Genomic DNA, 18,146 nt, shown 5'->3' on the forward strand with positions numbered 1-18,146 from the left:
TAACTGATGCAATATCTGCATTCGTTTGTTGGGAGATCTATCTGCATACACAAAGAACAAAAACAATCATTGCACATCAAATAGCATCTTAACAGCAACAAGGGAAACCACCTGAAATGCCCTCGGGTACCCAGTTTGGGTGAAAACAGACCCTGACAAGCTTGTCCGTATCCAATGGGCAGTAGGAGGGTCAGGTGCCCCCCCCTAAAAAAGCAAAGGGTGGAAGGGCCACTCAAACCATCATTAACATGTACAGTCAGGGCCATTAGACTTTGAGTATGTAATAACAGTACTAACCAAATAAAAAAAAAAAAATCAAATAGTGCAATATACAAAGGAAGGATGGAGCTTCCTTTTTTTCCTCAAGTACTAATTTTCTACTAAAAGGGGAAAAAAAACATTTTATTAAACCAGGCTCACACCCAGAGAGTAGCAGGAATTCAAACTTAAGATTTTGTTGTTGTACCTCAAAGTTATAGACCGACTCACTCTATTAAGAGAGCTGCCATATCAATAAAATAACTTTACCATTAGTTGAAATTTTGGTTTGGTTGAGCACACTGTGTGAAACAATTTAGGTTTGTTGGTTTCTAAAGGCTTGCAAAAGTTTTGACTTTCATTCTAATTAATCCACCAATTGTGAAGGCTTTACTGTTTTACGTATTATCATGTGGAGGGTATTTCTGCATACCCTATTTTCTAGATCAATTTTTTCTGCCAGTGTAATAGCTCTGGTTTCTAAGGTAGATAATTGAACTTTTGCAGCAAATCATCCTCCAATTCAGAAATCCTGGCCTCTGCATTAGTAATTTTAGTTGCCTGTATTTGAATTTCTAGACATAGCTTGTACCCCCTTTTCCAAAGCTTTATCAGTTGTTTGCACAGTAGGTGTGAGAAGTGCTGCCACTGCTTGTGCAATGTGAAAGTGCTCCGCAAAGGGAGATATAGGTTCCTCACCTGACAAGGCATCAAGGCATCAGGGGGAAGATGAGAGTGAGTCCCTTGTGTCTTCCTGGCTGGCGACCATGTTGTCTGCTGTGTCCCGGTCTGTCCTGTGAGCGTGGAGTGTCAAGGAATGATCCATCCGTGGTCCTAGCGGTCTGCCAGTGCCTCCAGATCAGTTTTCGGCGGGAGCGGATGAGGTACATGCGGTATTTCCCCTTTGTAGGTGACAGTCTCCATGAGCCGATGAACCGGAAGTCCTACTTCATTTCTTCAGTCTGCATTGCCTCTTTAAAATTTTCGATTATGTGCTTTGGGATTTTGTCAAGCCACTGTTAGGATTTTATGACTGGGTGCTGGTGCTGATGGAATAATTGCAAGCCACCTGTTTTATTGCAATTGGCATTTTTTTATGGTTGTGTCTTCTAGGGCTTTTCAAAAACAGTGGTCAGTCAAATCTGGTACAAGTATAAAGTATTACTTGCCTTTACAGTTACCTTGCCTTTACAATATGTACAGTGGCATCATCGTCTTAAATTTTACAGAAGACTGGTAATCTAGTACTCTAATTCTACAGTCAGACATATGGCTATAAAGCCAGCCAATCCAGCTTCCCTTGCATGTGCCGGGAATGAACGTTCATCTGCCTGGCATGGCCAATCAAGAGGGCTGCAGATCATTTTTATAAACTGCCTTACACAAAATTGACCCTTTTGAAACCTCTCTTGCTAATAATAAAAAAAAAAAAAAAATTGTCACTTGCTTTTTAAAAGTATGGATGAATAGAATGTATAAATAATTGTTTCTCCGTATAGGGTTCCTATGCCCCCTCTTAAGACTGGACACTATAGGTTGCCTGCTGTTAAACTAGTTTTAAAAAAAAAAAACCTAACTTGTTAACCTTTTTGATTTGTCTTTGTACCTTGGTTTTGCTTTTTGATTTCAATTCTGGCAGCCACAACAGTTGACACAGTCACAGCTGTTGTCTTTTGCTAAGCTTTTGTTTTTGTCCTGTTTGCCTTTAGGATGAAGATGAAGATCCAAAGGAGGAGGAGGAGGAGGATGATGATGGATTTTTTGTCCCACACGGTTACTTGTCAGAGGATGAAGGTGGAGTGTCTGATGAGGTGAATATTGACTTAAATTTTGACTTTATCGTTGGGTAATGCTCATCTTTTCATCTTCGCATCTTCGACACGTTGAACAAAATACTAAAGCACACACACAGGACAAGTTCCTTAGCACCTTCTCAAACTATTCTTTTAGATTAGGTCAAAACTTAATATTCTTAAAGTCTCTGCAGTAATACACCAAGCACACGTTTAATATGAAATCTATGTGCCTGGCAAGTGAAGAGCCGGGCAAGCATGATTTCTGCTTGCAACATTGATTTTTACTGAGCAAAGTGGTTTTAGGGCAGATCTTGGAGGCCAGTTCCTTTCTACCCAATGCCCCTCACGAGCTCAGCTGTCCCACATGCACAGATAACTGGGATACTTGGTAAATTCGCGTTGCTGACCAAGAAGGAAACATACCATTTTAACCTATTTGTGTTGGTGATATTGCAACAACTCAGTGACTCTCTTGATCTGGATATTCCTTACAAAGAGAAACTGAATGGCCAATTGGGACTGACCCAAATATATTGCCATTGTGAGGACACACTTTAAGCTCTGCTTTGAGCTATCGATGGATAGTCACCATTCAGTTGAGTTATAGATCGGAATTCCCAATTCCTCCATTAAACCACTATTTCGCTATACAAAAGTAGTCCCTGAAATGTTCTCCTGGCTCTCGCCAAACTATAGGTATACCAAATGGCATCTTATCACCTATTCCCTTTGTCCACATCCATAAACCCTACACAGTTTGCACACATTATGAGAGGCCCAAGACTTATCTTGATCACCAAGTTTAACTTTGAAATATGCCAAATAGGCTTGCTCTACAAATGTGCTGATGTTTGCCCTTTGACTGGGAAATGATGAAACTGCCACAGATATAACAAAATAAATCGGGGTTGTTTAGGCGCTTATGACGAGAAACAGTAGAGCCAGACATGATCTGAAAGAAAGGAAATACATGTGTAAGTAGATAAATACATCTTGCTTATTCACTGCGTAGAGCAGCGCACAACCTCTGACCACTCTGTCTTGCTTGTAAATGAATGGCCTATACAAATCCACGATACAGTAATTGCATTAATATAAGCGGTAGAGAGAGAAACCTGAAGAAAACGAACTGCTTTTTCAGGATCGGCATATTTTAGTGTAAATAAGCTTAAAAATTGAAGTCAACAAAAAAATTTGTTCAAAATTGTTCCCCAGTGAATTTTTCATTCGGATTATGAAGGCTGCAGGTAAGGTCCTCCACAAGTTGTATCCTAGGAAACCAAAGCCCTGTTGTGGGTGGAGAAGTGCACTAGCAGCATTTACTGGGTGATGGACCACCAAATTGTCACACTTGTGCACTAAAGTATGCAGGATCCAGCGTGACCTGAAGGATACAGTCTACGTTTTGCTTCTTGCAGTTGACCTAAAGGATTTAAATTTTTGGCATGACTGGTACAGCCCGATGGGGACACACACACACACTTTTCAACACCCATCTGCCACTGTTGGGAAAAGGTGGTGTAGGTGTTCCTAAGTTCCATACTAGCAGGAGAGATTATAATAAGATGCTGCTGATCGTTTCTTTATTATTTGATATAACCATGATACCACCAATGCAGGACTCGGACCAGATGAACCGCTGCATAGTATTTTCTGAGGTTTCGTATAGCAAAACCTCTGCTATGCTTGGATCGGTGTAAAAGTTGTCTACTCAGTCTTTGCCCTCCTAGATAAATTTTCGAGAGCTGAAACTTTAATCTGAAGGTCCTGTAGAAGATAGAGGACCCTGGGAGGCTGTTCATTTTATTTCACATGTATGCAACTGAACGAAGACACATCTAGGATGGACCACCTAGATAGGCCTTTCATGATTGAGGAGAGAAGGGCTTTAAAATTAACAAAAAAGATGCAGAGATTGAAGTTTTTTGTGAAGAGCTTCAAGTCTTGGTTGAGTAGGGAAAATGGCCTGTAGCTGAAACAAGATGGGTCTTTGCCCTGTTTGGGTATTATAGTAACATGTTCTTGAGGGAGTCCGTTGGCAGCGGGTCCCACGGTAGATTTTAAGTCAAAACAAAATGTGGAGCTAAGAGTTTCGAAATGACCAGAAGGCTGGTTGCAAATGCAGTAGATCTGCCCTCTGGAGGTACTGTTGGGTAGCTACCTGTCTGAGGGAATGATCAGAGCCCACATAAGGCTGGTGGCCAATATTCAGTTGCTGATACTAGGAACAAAGCTAAAGCTTCCCAGCCATTTGCTTTTTCTGACTCTGCCTACAATGAAACAAATGTAAGGACTTTCATGTTGACCTCTCCAGCGACTTTTAGCGAGAGGCACTGGCATTTGTCTGCCATAAAGCCTCCAATTTATTCCACCAATTTATTCCTTGGCAGGGTCAGCTTGGCACCCACTGCCTTATTGAACTAGCTTCAAGAGCCTGGGTGTGGAGGACCAGGTTGGGGCATCTACTGCCTTGCCCTTTCCAATCTGCATCCATGTTTTATTAGCACACCTCTCATAACTTTCCACATAAACATGGGATAACTATCCAACGGTTTATATATGTGTTGTAGAGTTTTTGATGGTGAGAGGATTGTTTACTCTAGATTGAATTTCAGAAACCTGTCGGGCCATGTATGTGGTGTCTGACAGGCTGGGTGAAACCTTATCGAGGACCGAGGTAGATAAGGCAGGGGTAAACGGGTAGATTTTTGTATCATCTGCATCCAGATAGTGTTCTAAGCCAGAGTGAGTAGTTTCAAGTGGCTGGAAAAAAGGGAAGAGAAGAAACCTCATTTAAACCGTGCTCAGAGATTAGGAAGGGTTTAAAGGGGCAAAGGGTTAAAGTGGAATTTCTGGGTAAAGGAATGATACTTACAAAAAACTGCAAAGCCTAAGTTTTCATATGCTGATGGCCTCAACTCCTCTCCGAATGATACCTGGAATGAAATAGAAAAAGTGTGTAGTGACGTTTGGGACACCCTGTACAATAGTTAAATTATTTGATATTTTAATGTTTGACAATCATGGTAGTCCATTTTAATGCAAATAGTTTTTTTTTTTTTTTTTTTTTTTTTTTTTTTTTTAATCTGATTTAACTGATTAACTGATATAATATATTGTGAGGTGTAAATATAATTTTTAATATGAGTTACTTGAATGTTATTTCAAGGATTCCTGACTAAAGGTTTAGAAATGTTGGTCCAAGAAGGCAGTTTCTTTAGTTCGGTAAGGTTTCCTCTGCTGTTGTCTACCACATAGAAAATACAGGGAAGTTTTCCAATGGGACACGCAGTGAAAGTCCTTAACATCTCCCTACTTTTTCCAAAATAAGTGTTATTACCTAGTAGAATTGGTGTCTGGCAAACCTTACATATAAGTCTTTCTCTTTATTGCCCAAATAATTGTCTCCAATGTTATGCATTTTGGGTCATATCCTGTCCTGAAGGAGCGCTCATCAGGTCATTTGTCAGTCTTCCTTCATTGCTTTTGTATGGAATGCAGCATACACAGTCATTTGGCTTTCTTGCCAGTGTGGCATTCTGATGGTAAGGTTGGCTGTCCCAAAATCCTTCTGGAAGGAAAGCATTTAGCCAGCAGAGCTGTAATTTCATGGCATGATAGGCCACGCTTCTGGTTTGGCTGAAAAAACAAGTTGAACAGACTTGGCATATCAGAGAAGTAAGAGAAGCGAAAAGTGCCTTTATTATTTTTAACTAGTATTTATAAAGAATCAACATATTATGCAGTTCTTCACAAAGCTCCGTTATGTCACTAGCTGTCCCTCAATGGGACTCACAATCTAATGTCCCTACCATAGTCATATGTCATTACCGCAGTCTAAAGTCAATTTGAGCGCAAACCAATTACTTTAACTGCATGTTTTTGGAATGTGGGAGGAAATCCGGAACCCAAGCAAACGTGGGCAGAACATGCAAACTCCTTTGGAGGACCCCAGGTGACAAATGATTTTGGAACAGAGAATGTTCACCAGAGTGGATTATGAAGTGCCTAAATGTAAATTTTAGGCATATAAAAGGCAATGTAAATTTGTTTTTGTTTTTTTTTTTTCTTATAGAAGGTTAACGGTTTATTGTCAATGTTATGGCTTGTAGGAGTGTAAAAACCCAGAAAATCAGAAGGTACGCCAAAGGCTAAAAGCTAAAGAATGGGATGAGCTGCAATCAAAAGGGAAGAAAATTAATGTGCTGAAGCCTATCCTAATTGGATGTGTATGGTTGGGAGGTAGTACCTCTGGGATTTCTTTCCTCCAGAAATTTTCTACTTGTGTTTTCGATACTGTCAATCCTATTGAAGAAGAGATGGCTCAGGAATGCAATTCCAGCCGTAGATTAGAAGACCGAGAAAGTAAGTATTTTTTGATGCCATATTTATTTCTTTTTTGTGTTCTTTGTATACTTGAGAAAAATTATATTGAAACCAGTTTTAGTTGATGTATTGTACTTTAAACACTTAAAAGTAAAAAGTAAATGCTATTTAACTGTATATTGCTGTTTTACTTACCAATGCAAAAAGTATATATTTACGATAGTTGTGGGCGCTTGCTGTAGAAGTATTCAAGATTATCTGTAGTTACTCAAGTTATCCTTTAAGTTCTGATGCCAAATTTTGCTTGGACTTGCATGTTTCTCTCATTATCCATAAGAGCACTTGTGACGCTTGTACTTGTGACGCTTGTACTTGTGACGCTTGTACTTGTGACGCTTGTACTTGTGACGCTTGTACTTGTGACGCTTGTACTTGTGACTCTTTTTCAGCATGTTGCTATGGCTGCCACCTTTAGTAAGTTTGGACTCTATATCTAACTTAAAAGGGCATTGGCTCATTTTGTAGCAATATCCATGAGCCCGGTTTACCAAAAAGCACTTGGAAAGAGATGCATTGATAAAGTGCAGCAGGTTGCTTTGCATTTAATAGTCTAAGGCTCTATCACAGTTAACACAATAGAGGGTTTTTGTACTGGCCACAAAAATATTTTGGTTGGCTGGTTATCTTGATTCCCTCACGCTCTCTCTCTCGCATTCACCCGTATGATTCATGGGTGTAAACACATTTGCTGTTAAAAAAAGACACTTGCCCTTGAACCAGTACTTTAGTTCACTTTACTTCACAATCCAGTTTCTTACTGTGGTACTGAAACTTCTTGCCGGTTCTGTCTTTAGTTGGATAGATGTGCCTTTATCATTAACTATATGTCTGAAGGCCACACCAGAAGCCTTGTGTGGTGCTGACCTTCAAGTGACTGTGACCTTCAAGTGACACTATCCTAAATACCCCTCTTAGTCAGTTTTCCTCATGAACTTCAAGATTGAGGGTATTCACAGGGTTAGTGGCATCAAGGGAAGAATGCAATAGTTTTTAAATATCTCCTCCTAGACTAATGGGGTCATCTTTATCTACTTGTCTCCAAGGGTGGTAACTACTTGCATTTGCACAGCACCTGAATTTTTTTTTCCTTTTCTCGGTGTAGATCCTAACCACATTCCTGACTGGCTGAAGTTACCCTATCACCCCCTACCACCTCTGGCTTGACACAGTGATGCAGACCACTGTAAAGCTATCAGCCTGGGGTCTCCAAGTGGAGGTCTGCTGCAACACCTTCCTCCTAAATTGTATGCTTTCTAAGTGCTTGGCAAACTCCTTTTTGTTCCTTTTCTGTTACCATGCCTCTTGACTAGTAGTGCTGTTAAACCTAGCAGCCTAACTTGCTTTTGGACTACGAGCTGTGTTTTTCAGTGATTAGTCATGCTTTTTCTTAAGTTTGTCACAGACCCTACTTTTGAACCCTGTGGACTTCTGGGCTTTTTTTTCCCCCCAGTATGCAGCTTAAAACTTGCATCACCCACTAAGCAGGCAACCATGGCCCTGTCTTTATATCTGTTTCTTTTTGAACAAGTTCCTATAACCAAGTGTTCCAAGAGTGTCCTATTTCTTTTCTTTTGTCCAATTGCATAAGCAGCTTAATTTTTTTTGTTTTCTTACCATTTTATGCCTCTGACATTTCCATATTAATCCTCATCCTTTTTTTCCCCTCACCTTAACAAAATATCGTTTGGCCTTCTACTAGCCACTTTTACCCCTCTTTACACATACGTACATGTGTATCTGTCTAATTCTGTGTTGTTGTAGTTGTTGTTAGTAGCTATCTAGGATAGCTGCTTGCTATGGCTTCTTCAAAGTCTTAACATTAAAAAAAGGTAAAATCCAGCTTGTGAATTCGAACACTGTCTTTACGATAGTCTCTACACTACCTGAAGACGATATCTGTATGCATCCCTCCTTGGTGGCACTTCAGATCAAATGCAGTTTCTTGTGCACTTTTAATGGACAACCCTCAACAATGGTCTCTCTGGCTCAGATGATCTGTTGGCATATGGACACCGGATGGTTCAAGAATCCAGATCGCAAAGAACCTGGTAGAGATGAAAGCCCAGTGAAAATCCCAATTCTAATTTCTTTTTTTTTTTTTTTTTTTTTTTTTTTTTTTTTTTTTGAGTCACCCTCCCTGGCATTTTTAGCATTTTTTTTTAAGGCACCTTGGCAGGGTTCTCTTCTAATCAGCAGTAACTTGCCAGGAAAAGTACATTTGGATTTCCAAACCCCACTGCATCTAGAAAACCTGGTCCCTCTACCAAGCAAATTTATTGGAGGTGTTAAATCCTTTATGTAGACCCATTAGTAGCATCATCGCTGACAGGTGAAATTAAATAAAGTGAACATCCTATTACATAAGACTTTTTTAATATTTTGCATTCACTTTTGACACTACAACCACCCACACCCTTTTAATTAACCCTGTTAACATGTTTACCATCTGTGTTTATGGAGTTTTCTGTTTTTGAAACAAATTCTTCCTATGCAATACTTCTTGGATCTTACATTACCCTGGCAATTCAGTTTTACGCTAGGCACAATATAGGGCAATCTGCCTATTCTTTTAAAAGAAGTAGTTTTGTTACCACTAGAAATGTCACTAGAGGTATGGGAAATGGTCCATTGAGTTCAAATGTTTGGGTGACAGCTGCCTTGCTGCCAACGGTAGCTTTTTTTACAGCGATTCTCATTTGTTTTTTCTATTCAAGACAGTAAGTGAAAAGAAAATCTCACATAGGTAACCCTTTGTTCTGCAGATTGTTATTCTTTATTGTATCAGATCATGGAACGTAACAAAGACATAAAGGAGTAGATTTTTTTTCTCTGGTTCTGTTCAGTTGATAAAAGAATCATGCAAAAAATATTTTTTTCGTCTGGCACATGTGGAAAAATTTCCTTACCCCAGTAACCATACAAATGCTTTTGTGTGTCTACCTGAAATGATACATTAGTTTTAAAAAAAAATGCTGTTTTGCATTGTTCAGGACCTTATTTGGAGTGCCTTCTCTCATGTAGTAGTTTTTAAAATTTATATTGCTTTTTTTTTTTTTTTTGCAGTACTAATGCATCTTCTACCTTTGCTACATGGAAATGTCAACGGAAGCAAAATCATTATTCAGGAGTTTCAAGAGTGTTGCAGACGTGGCAACATTTTATTGTGTGATGGTAGCAACACTTCTGCAACGGAATCCTCTAGTCCAAATGCTTTTCATCAGACACCAGGCAGTTCTAATATACCCTCTAAAGCTCGACTGAAACGTATCATTTCTGAAAATTCTGTGTATGAAAAACGTCCAGATCACCGTTTGTGTTGGTATGTGCACAATGATGTTTTGAAGAGCTTTCAGCAGGAGAGTCTTCCTGTACCATGTCAGTGGACATATGTCACCCAGGTGAATCTTCATAGCAGAGATGAAATTTTGAACACAACTGGACAGGCGACACCTCCAAGCAAAAGGAAATCTGCTGGCAGTATGCCAATTACCAAGTTTATGAGAAAAGCTTCAGTAATAGGATCTTCTCCAAATGTAAGTAATTGTATGTTTTTTTTGTGCTTAAAAAAAAAACTGCTTTATTTTTGTGTTCTATGATTTTTATCAATGCCTATGGTTTTTTTGCAATTTCAACCGGTCACAAAGTTTAGGATTGCCATATAAGTACTTCCAATCGGCATGATGATCATAGAAGCTTGATCATCATGCCATCATGAAAAATCCTCTAATTTTGGTACTAATGGTTGGTACTGACTAATGCCACAGTGAAAAGTGCAGTGTCCCTTCATGTTAAGAACTTTAATGTGTTGGGATACCTAGGGGAGAGTCCTTTTTTTTTTACTATTTTTTTTTTTTAATAATATTATTATAAAGCAGACTAGTGCAAAGCTTGGGTATCCCTGACTCCAGGAAATATGCCAAACCAAACTACACAGTCCACAACTTTGTTTTTGTTTTTTGCATCTGTTTTAATGTGTACATTAAGGTGTATCATTAAGGTATTTAATCTGATTAAATGGAGGTGCACATGTGAGCGTGCCCCCGATCTGGGCATCCCCCAAACCACAGCTTCTCAAACTACCAACCCCCCACTTCCGCTAAATGTTTTTAACATGGTTTATGTCTGCATACCCGGGCAAAGCAGCACCAAATCCCAGTATCGGATACAGACCTGCCTGCCTGCAACTACCTGTTTCTATGCATATGGCATCTGGTGAATCTGTTTTATTGGCGCACTTTGCTGACCTGATTAAAATGATAAGTAATAAGGGCAAAAAAATCAAAGCAAAGATGTTTTGTTTTTTTAAATTGGCAATTTTTTTATGTATTGATTTCATACATATAAATAAACAGTACAAATAATATGCAAAACAGTACAATAATAATGCAAAAAACACATTATTCAAGGTTCCACGCAGGGTAAATCATTAAAGGTCCAACCCCATTTAGTAGATTAAGGGTTCCAACCAAAAGCTATATGTAATCATGTATTTGTGTGTATGTGTTTTTATATACATTTCCTATTGTATCAGCATTTCTGTGAAAAAGAAGCCAAATGTCTGTCCTTTTTCTGTCCCTTTTCTCTCCTTGTGTTTGTGATTAGTTGACATGAATATAAATAATGAAAAGGATAATCAAATGTACTTGGAAATGATGAATTTCATTGGTTGAGCAGTTTAGGGGTAGGAACCGAAATGATAGAGAAGCACAGAGTACCTGTAAAATTGTTTTAGGGATGTGTTATATAAGTATATTAGTGGTGAAAGAGTACCAATTGTAAATAATGTAAGTAATTATAATAGAAATGTATTGAAGTATAATATAGATAATAATGGGACGTTTGGGTAAGAAATATGAATATTAATGTTTAAATGGTGGTAGAATTTGTACAATGCTAGTAAACAATGGTGGTAGTATTTCTACAATTCTAGTAAAGAAAAATAGTTATACTACAAATCTGGGTAATCAGATTGAGTCAAATTGTTTGTTTTTTGTTTTTTCGCCATCGTTGTTCTTTATTTTGTGTCTTAATAAATAAATATTATATTGAGATACAAAAAGGAAGATGTGTTTGTTTTTTGTTTTTTTTGTTTTTTGTTTTGTTTTTTTCTCTTTAGGGAACACCAATAGGAATAGAGATATATTGTCTTATATCTGTATTATACTTAAATAGTTGATAGTTCGGACAGACCAATAGGGACAAAGCAGAGCACAGATTAGGTTTGTTCCAGCGAGATGGGGAAAGTCTCTTGCATTCTGCACTGTACGTATGTAAGGTGCGAGGCATTTTCTTGCTTTAGATAGCTAGCATGTCTGGTATTGGGCCGTGCTGTCTTTAGCAGCTGCCACTTTCTGCAGCGCCAGTGTGTTCCTCCAAACCACGTGGGTTTACCTATGGGGACCCACGTGGTTTTTTTTGGGGGGGTGTGGCATCCTCCCAGAAGTGGGAGGAGCCTTTCCTGGCTTGAGGGTCACCGTCACACCTGAGGAGGGATAAATACAGCGCAACACACACACACTTATAAATACAATAATTAAAGATTTTGTTTTAAAGCACATCTCAACTCCATTTTGTTAAGATCTAAAATCTGCAAATATTTATACAAATATTTACATAAAAATAAAATGATTAAAATTTTTAACATTCTACAATTTTATTTTTAGATGGCATTAGATGGCTTCCAGGCAGACACTGAAGATGATGATGATGAGGATGACTGCATGATTGTAGAGGAACAAGTTAAGAAAGGTGTCTGATGCCAATCAGTTTTCCAAGAACACTTTTTTTTTTCTAATTGCCTAAGAAGAAACTTGAGTCTTAAAGGCAAACCTTCTTAGAGTAGATAAACGACTTCTACTAAATTACTAATTTTAAGAATAGAATTTTGAAGCATTTGCATTGCATTTTAATATGCATTTGATATGTCAGCCCTAAAGTCTGAAGCATTACCAAGAATCAGATAAAGTGCAAAATAAAAAATGTATATAACAAGCTTAGATTCTCAATACCATGAGGGTACAATACTGAAGATAAACCAGTGTTCTCCTCAGCCCCTTTAGGTGGGTGCACTACCTGGCATTTTTCAGTAACCACCCAGCCGCCACCCACAGATTCTTCCCACCCAGCTTTAAAGGTTTTCTGGGGAGAATACTGTACAAAATCCACCTAATTTGGGTTGGTTTAGGTAGGCCCATACCATTAGTAAACATTAGAATCAACAGTGTACATTCATTAATAACAAGATGATCGTACAAAATATTTACTATGTTATATTTCATTATTATACGAAATTGTTTATTCTGTACATCTTACCTTTAGTGGCATGTGTGATACCAAACACATAAAAGCAAAGTACTCAGAACTGGTTGTGGGCAAATGAAAATCTAAGCAGAGCTATGTTCTCCAATGAACAGCAGAGTATTATCACCAAATGGTTACAGTGCCACCTGCAGAAGTAGGGTTACAAAGTACAACCAAGGAAGTCCATTGCATGAACTGTTGATGGCCAAAAACCTTGCACAAATGTTTTTTGTACAGTTCTTTAAATTTGTCATAGCTCGACACATTTAACAATTAAAATGACTGTTTTAAAAAAATTCCCCATATCTTGAAATTTTTGAAAGCTGGGCTATGTTATGATATGCCACTCAGGTGGGTACATTTACAGGCAGCTTTATTTTTTCATAGAAGCCACAACATGAGCTAGAGACTTCCTGTGTCCAGATCCCATTCTAGCTGTACTTTGCTTTTCCCCCCTACTCACTGTTTAGCAGCTGTTGGAATACTTTGACAGCTGAGCATGGAGAAGCCTGTTCTCCAGTGTGATCTGTTCAGAGGATTAGAGCTGCTGCTGAGAGGCGAGTAGGGGGAAGCAAAGCACCTGGGCCCTCCGCCCACCAGAAAAGGGCTAGGTAGAACTAAGATACATTTCCAACATCAACCCATATATATTTAAATTCATAAGAGCTAATCCTAATGCCTACTATAGCTCCCTACATTTATTATTTTTTCCTATACCTTTTAATGCATACCTTCATATTCTTGCACTAGACAATAAAGTCCCTATTCTTAAACATTTTTTGTGTATGTAATTCATAGTACCACTTACAAAGCCTTTATATTTTTACGTTTATCCTTATTAAAATAAACCTCCTATAAACAATTATCTTTATTTATTCCTTATTGTAAATTTTTTATCATTAAATATTTGGTTTTATTAGATTATAACTGATTCCTTTTATAAAGAGTTGTGTGTGTGCAAATAGATCACAATTTCATATAAATGGATTATAATAAAATATAATGTACATTAATGAAATATACAGTAATAAAAGGTATATACATAATTCTACAATTTTAACAAACTCCATAGACATAAACATATATAATAATTTACTTAACCCAAAGTATTTATTCAATCGATCTGTACCAATGATTACAATAATTAAAATTCATTAATTTTTGTTGAGTCATTTACCTAGTTGTGGTAACTTTGCTTGATCTTTAAGTTTTATCACTACCAATACAATATAGATATAATTACATTTATGTGTATTTTTTGCACTTAATTCATTCCTTTCAATTGATACTGATTTTAGTTTATTTACTCCTCAACATAGGCAATATTCATTTATGAATTACAAAAAATTCTTTAAAAAAACCTTAAATGTATTGTAGCTTTTAGCTTGAATTTACTCCATAATCGATGCAGTTTATTCTATAATTATGTATATAATTTATTGATATGTTTTTTATTACTGTAGAATTATGTATTTCATAGATAATTTATAATGCTAAATTTATTTTATCATCCATATTTAAAAAATTATTTTTGATCATTTGCATATATATTACAATTTTAAAAAAGGAATCAATATTGCTTAATAAAATGTATAGTTGAGCCCTAAAAGGCTTTAATTGATAGACAAAGATATCTGCTTTAAGTTAGAGCACAGAAGGAGCAAAGCAAGTAATGAATTTGATTGGAAGTTATGATTTTGTATGAATATTAGGATCAAGAATTAATGCATTTATAATCAAGTGTAAATATTTGTTTATTTTGCATTATTTAACCATAATAAAAAACTCAAACTAGTACTATGAATTATGTATATGAATATTTAAGAATAGAATTTATGCAGTAAAAGGTATGGGTAATTTTCATTGTAAGGAGATATAGGGGACTTTTGGTCTGGCAGCAACTTGCTGAATCAAAATTACTTCTGGATATTAGCCATGATAAATATTTGCGGGACATTTCGCGTTTTAAATACAGATATCTCCTGTCTGCATGCTTACTAAACAGACCAAGGAATAGGCTTACTGGATTTTAAAAAGATTATGTGGAGAAGAGTTTTTTTTCAAGAAATACTGCTTTAGATTTTGGTGCTTTCACCAAAAAAAAAAAAAACAATGTTTAGAATGTCACCACTTTCATACAGAGTTTTTTGGAGCTTGCTAGCCACAGTATGACTTGAGTCTATCGGTTTATTAGAATTGGGTTTGACCCCAGCAAGCAGCTGGCAAATTAGAGTAAAGTGGATAGGGCAGTTTACTGGGAGCAGGGGATCTTCATACACAACCCATCAAGGAACAGCTTGCACTGTACAAAATAAAAATTTATGTTGGGTACATGCCCTCTTGTAGGGGTTTTTTTTCAACCTATTTACTATGTACGTACAAAAATGCTTTGCTAAGAAAATAAAGCATGTTAGGATGGGTTATTCTTATGGTAGGCACACAGGCTACAAGGGAATAGAACAGTGGAAAACTAGCTTCACGAATTCCTGTATTCATCAAATAGCCCTAGCATATGATTTTTCTACTCTGTAAAATATTTGTACATTTCACTTCAGTGGTAGTGCTTTTTTTTTTTTTTTTTTTTTTTTTTCTTGTCATCATTGGGGGAAAAATTTTTATAGGACAAGTTCATCACTAGTTTACTGTGCACCTCCAGATAGTTCCAGTCCTTATACAGTGCTATTCAAAGTCTTGGAAATTGCAGTTTTATTGATTGATTAACCTTGCATAACTTCTGGACGATTTAAAAGCAGATCTTGTGTGTACTTTTTTTTTCTACAGTTTACATATATTTTGCTGTAATTTTAACTGCTTAATCTTTCACTGTTCCTCAGATATGGATGTCCCTGTATTATGCACAATGGAAGGTACCTTCAGTCAACAGCTGCTTTCCAATCCTGAAATTTCAAGAGGATCTAATTGATCTATAGCTATATATTGGTGTTTTAAATGTTTTCTAGTTAATTGTACTATACATTAAAATTGGACATACATTTGACCTTAAATGTGAGAAGCTCCTATGTGTCAAATAAAGCTGAAATGTGTTTAAAAAAATCAAGCAATGGGTTTTTGACCACTTGTGAGGAAATTGGATGTGCTGAATATCCTTACAACCCTGTTTTAAAGCCCAACAGGTTCTTGAGGAAGGCTAAACATTAAGCAACATAGGATACAATGTTCACTTTTATTCCAAAGTTGTGATACTAAAAATCACTCACCCAGTCTCTCGTGTTTCAGAAAAAATACAACCTGGTCAGTTGTTCTTCCCAAGTTATCATGAAGTCTCCTACCTGCAAACCAGTTCTTTGAATTCCTCTTGAGCACACTAACATTTGTTCATCTAACTTGGTGATACAAAGAGTACCCCCTCCCGATAGTTACATAACCTGCCACATTCCAACATATTATATCAAAACAAACATTACACACCATATAGGAATTTTAAGGCATTAAAGATGAACCTAACACTCCAAATAAAATCATAAACCAACAAAATACTTTTTTTATTTGTCACAAGCTTGAATACACAATTGGTTCTCTGATTGATTCTTTAACTTTTTCCACAAAGTGCGTAGAGAAATTAGATAGAAGAAGAATCCTGCTGGGCGGGTGCTCAAGCCAGAGCTGCAGACCATGTTCCCCATACAGATCGCAGGCTCTGGGAAATGGCCGGGTTGTGTCTCTGGACTCACTCACGCTATGGGGGGGGGGGGGAGTCTTTTCCCTTTTGAGTGACACACGGCTCATGCGCAGTCCTGAGCCAGTAAATTTAGTGGTCCGTGGGTCCAAAAATGTTGGGGACCACTGATGTAGAGATTGCTCATGATTACCCGTGAGAACTAAATGTGTATTTAAGATTTGTGAATTTAAAAAAAAAAAACATTTATATTTATTTATATATATATATATATATATATATATATATATATATATTTTTTTTTTATTCTGCAGTCTGCACAAAAAAACAAACATTCAGACAGAATATACAGCAATACCATAATTACAATTAAATCAACTGTGTCAAATATTAAAACAATATACCAAAATAATTATTATAGCAAATTACTGAGAAACCTAACTTTAAATGGGTGAGGATAGGACAGGGATTATAAAAAAGATGAAGGGAAAAACAGGAAATACATGCACCACAACCATCAACAGATAACACAGGTAGATACTTGAGAATCTGTAAAACTATAGAACATAACAATTACATTTCTTCAGAATATCTCTTAGATGTGTGGCGATACTGAAGTAGTAGTATTCTGAATCCAATAAAACCACGTCTCCCTCTGTATAGCTTTAGGGCTTGGTTTCCTGTGATGTAATGGAAAACATGATAAATGTGCTTTTATATACCTTACTTTTGTTCAATTGATCATGTTCTTTTGTGTTTAATACAATATATTTAAATTTGCTGCAAAAAAAAAAAGTCCTTCTCATTCTTCTCTTTTTTAAATTTCGCATTAGGGGGGGGCAGCAAACCTACATTACTTTAGGAGGTGGAAAGCAAATATCTCTATAAAAGTTTTACTACAAAACAGATCCATAAAGACTCCATAGGAGTTTCTAAGATAATGTCCACATGACTCGCTCTATAGTCATTAAATATGGGACCAGCGAGTACTCCCATTCAACCCAGCTCTGTAAATCTTTATTCTGGAACTAATCAATTACCTTGTTAGACGTTAATACTTTAGCTCAGTGGGCCGTGAGAAAATTTTGGACATTTGAAATTTTTGTTTTATTAAAAAAATTCTATTAAATTCCTATATTCTGAATTACAATTTTTGCCTTTACGTTGCACTTAATTCACTGTACTAGAGACAGAAAAACAAAGGCGGCGCAGCGTGATGTCAGTGTATTTGGCAAACGTTGCCGAGCTGTATGTTCCTGTATTGTTTCGACCATTACGACAGTCGCCCTGCTCCATGAATACCAATTCTCATCCGATTGTTTTGTTTATTTCTCAGCTGCTCTTTTTGGTATGTCCTTAAATGTGTATTTTCTTTAACTGTTCTATTTAGTGGCATCAAATAGTTGGACTTTGATAACTAACATTTCTTGTTTGGTCCTAGATTCGAATGAAATAAACCCATAATGAGTGAGAAAAAGTAAACAAATATTTTTCATTTCTCTAGTAATCCCAAAGATAATGCAACTAATTATAATAGTAATAGTATTACTTCACCTAACCATAGGCTGATCAATGAATCGGAGCTTTTGCAGTCCTCATCAGCAAAGGTTGGTGGCCAAATAAAATGCGGAAAGCAAGACATTTTATAGGTTTGCATACCCCAGATATCCAGTTTGTTTTACCATGCAACAGAAAGATGTTCCATAAGAAAGGGGGCCTCCCTTGTCTGAATATTGTGTCTAGACAGATCAGGAAGTATACCTTAACCC

The 18,146-nt window shown here is 36.9% G+C and overlaps 1 protein-coding gene across 1 annotated transcript in view; it reads left to right on the forward strand.

Annotated features, from left to right (window-relative positions):
- The window catches only part of CHAF1A (chromatin assembly factor 1 subunit A), a 62,276-nt gene extending 46,482 nt beyond the window's left edge, over positions 1-15,794 (forward strand). Inside the window, exons 10-14 of the mRNA XM_072405060.1 lie at positions 1,968-2,069; positions 6,167-6,419; positions 9,504-9,973; positions 12,104-12,188; positions 15,575-15,794. Of these exons, the coding sequence (XP_072261161.1) occupies positions 1,968-2,069; positions 6,167-6,419; positions 9,504-9,973; positions 12,104-12,188; positions 15,575-15,663 (999 nt within the window). The 3' untranslated portion in view covers positions 15,664-15,794. The remainder of the gene's footprint in view (positions 1-1,967; positions 2,070-6,166; positions 6,420-9,503; positions 9,974-12,103; positions 12,189-15,574) is intronic.
- The last annotated feature ends 2,352 nt before the right edge of the window (positions 15,795-18,146 follow it).

This window comes from Pyxicephalus adspersus, chromosome 3, assembly GCF_032062135.1.
Source record: "Pyxicephalus adspersus chromosome 3, UCB_Pads_2.0, whole genome shotgun sequence".
NCBI lineage: Eukaryota > Metazoa > Chordata > Amphibia > Anura > Pyxicephalidae > Pyxicephalus > Pyxicephalus adspersus.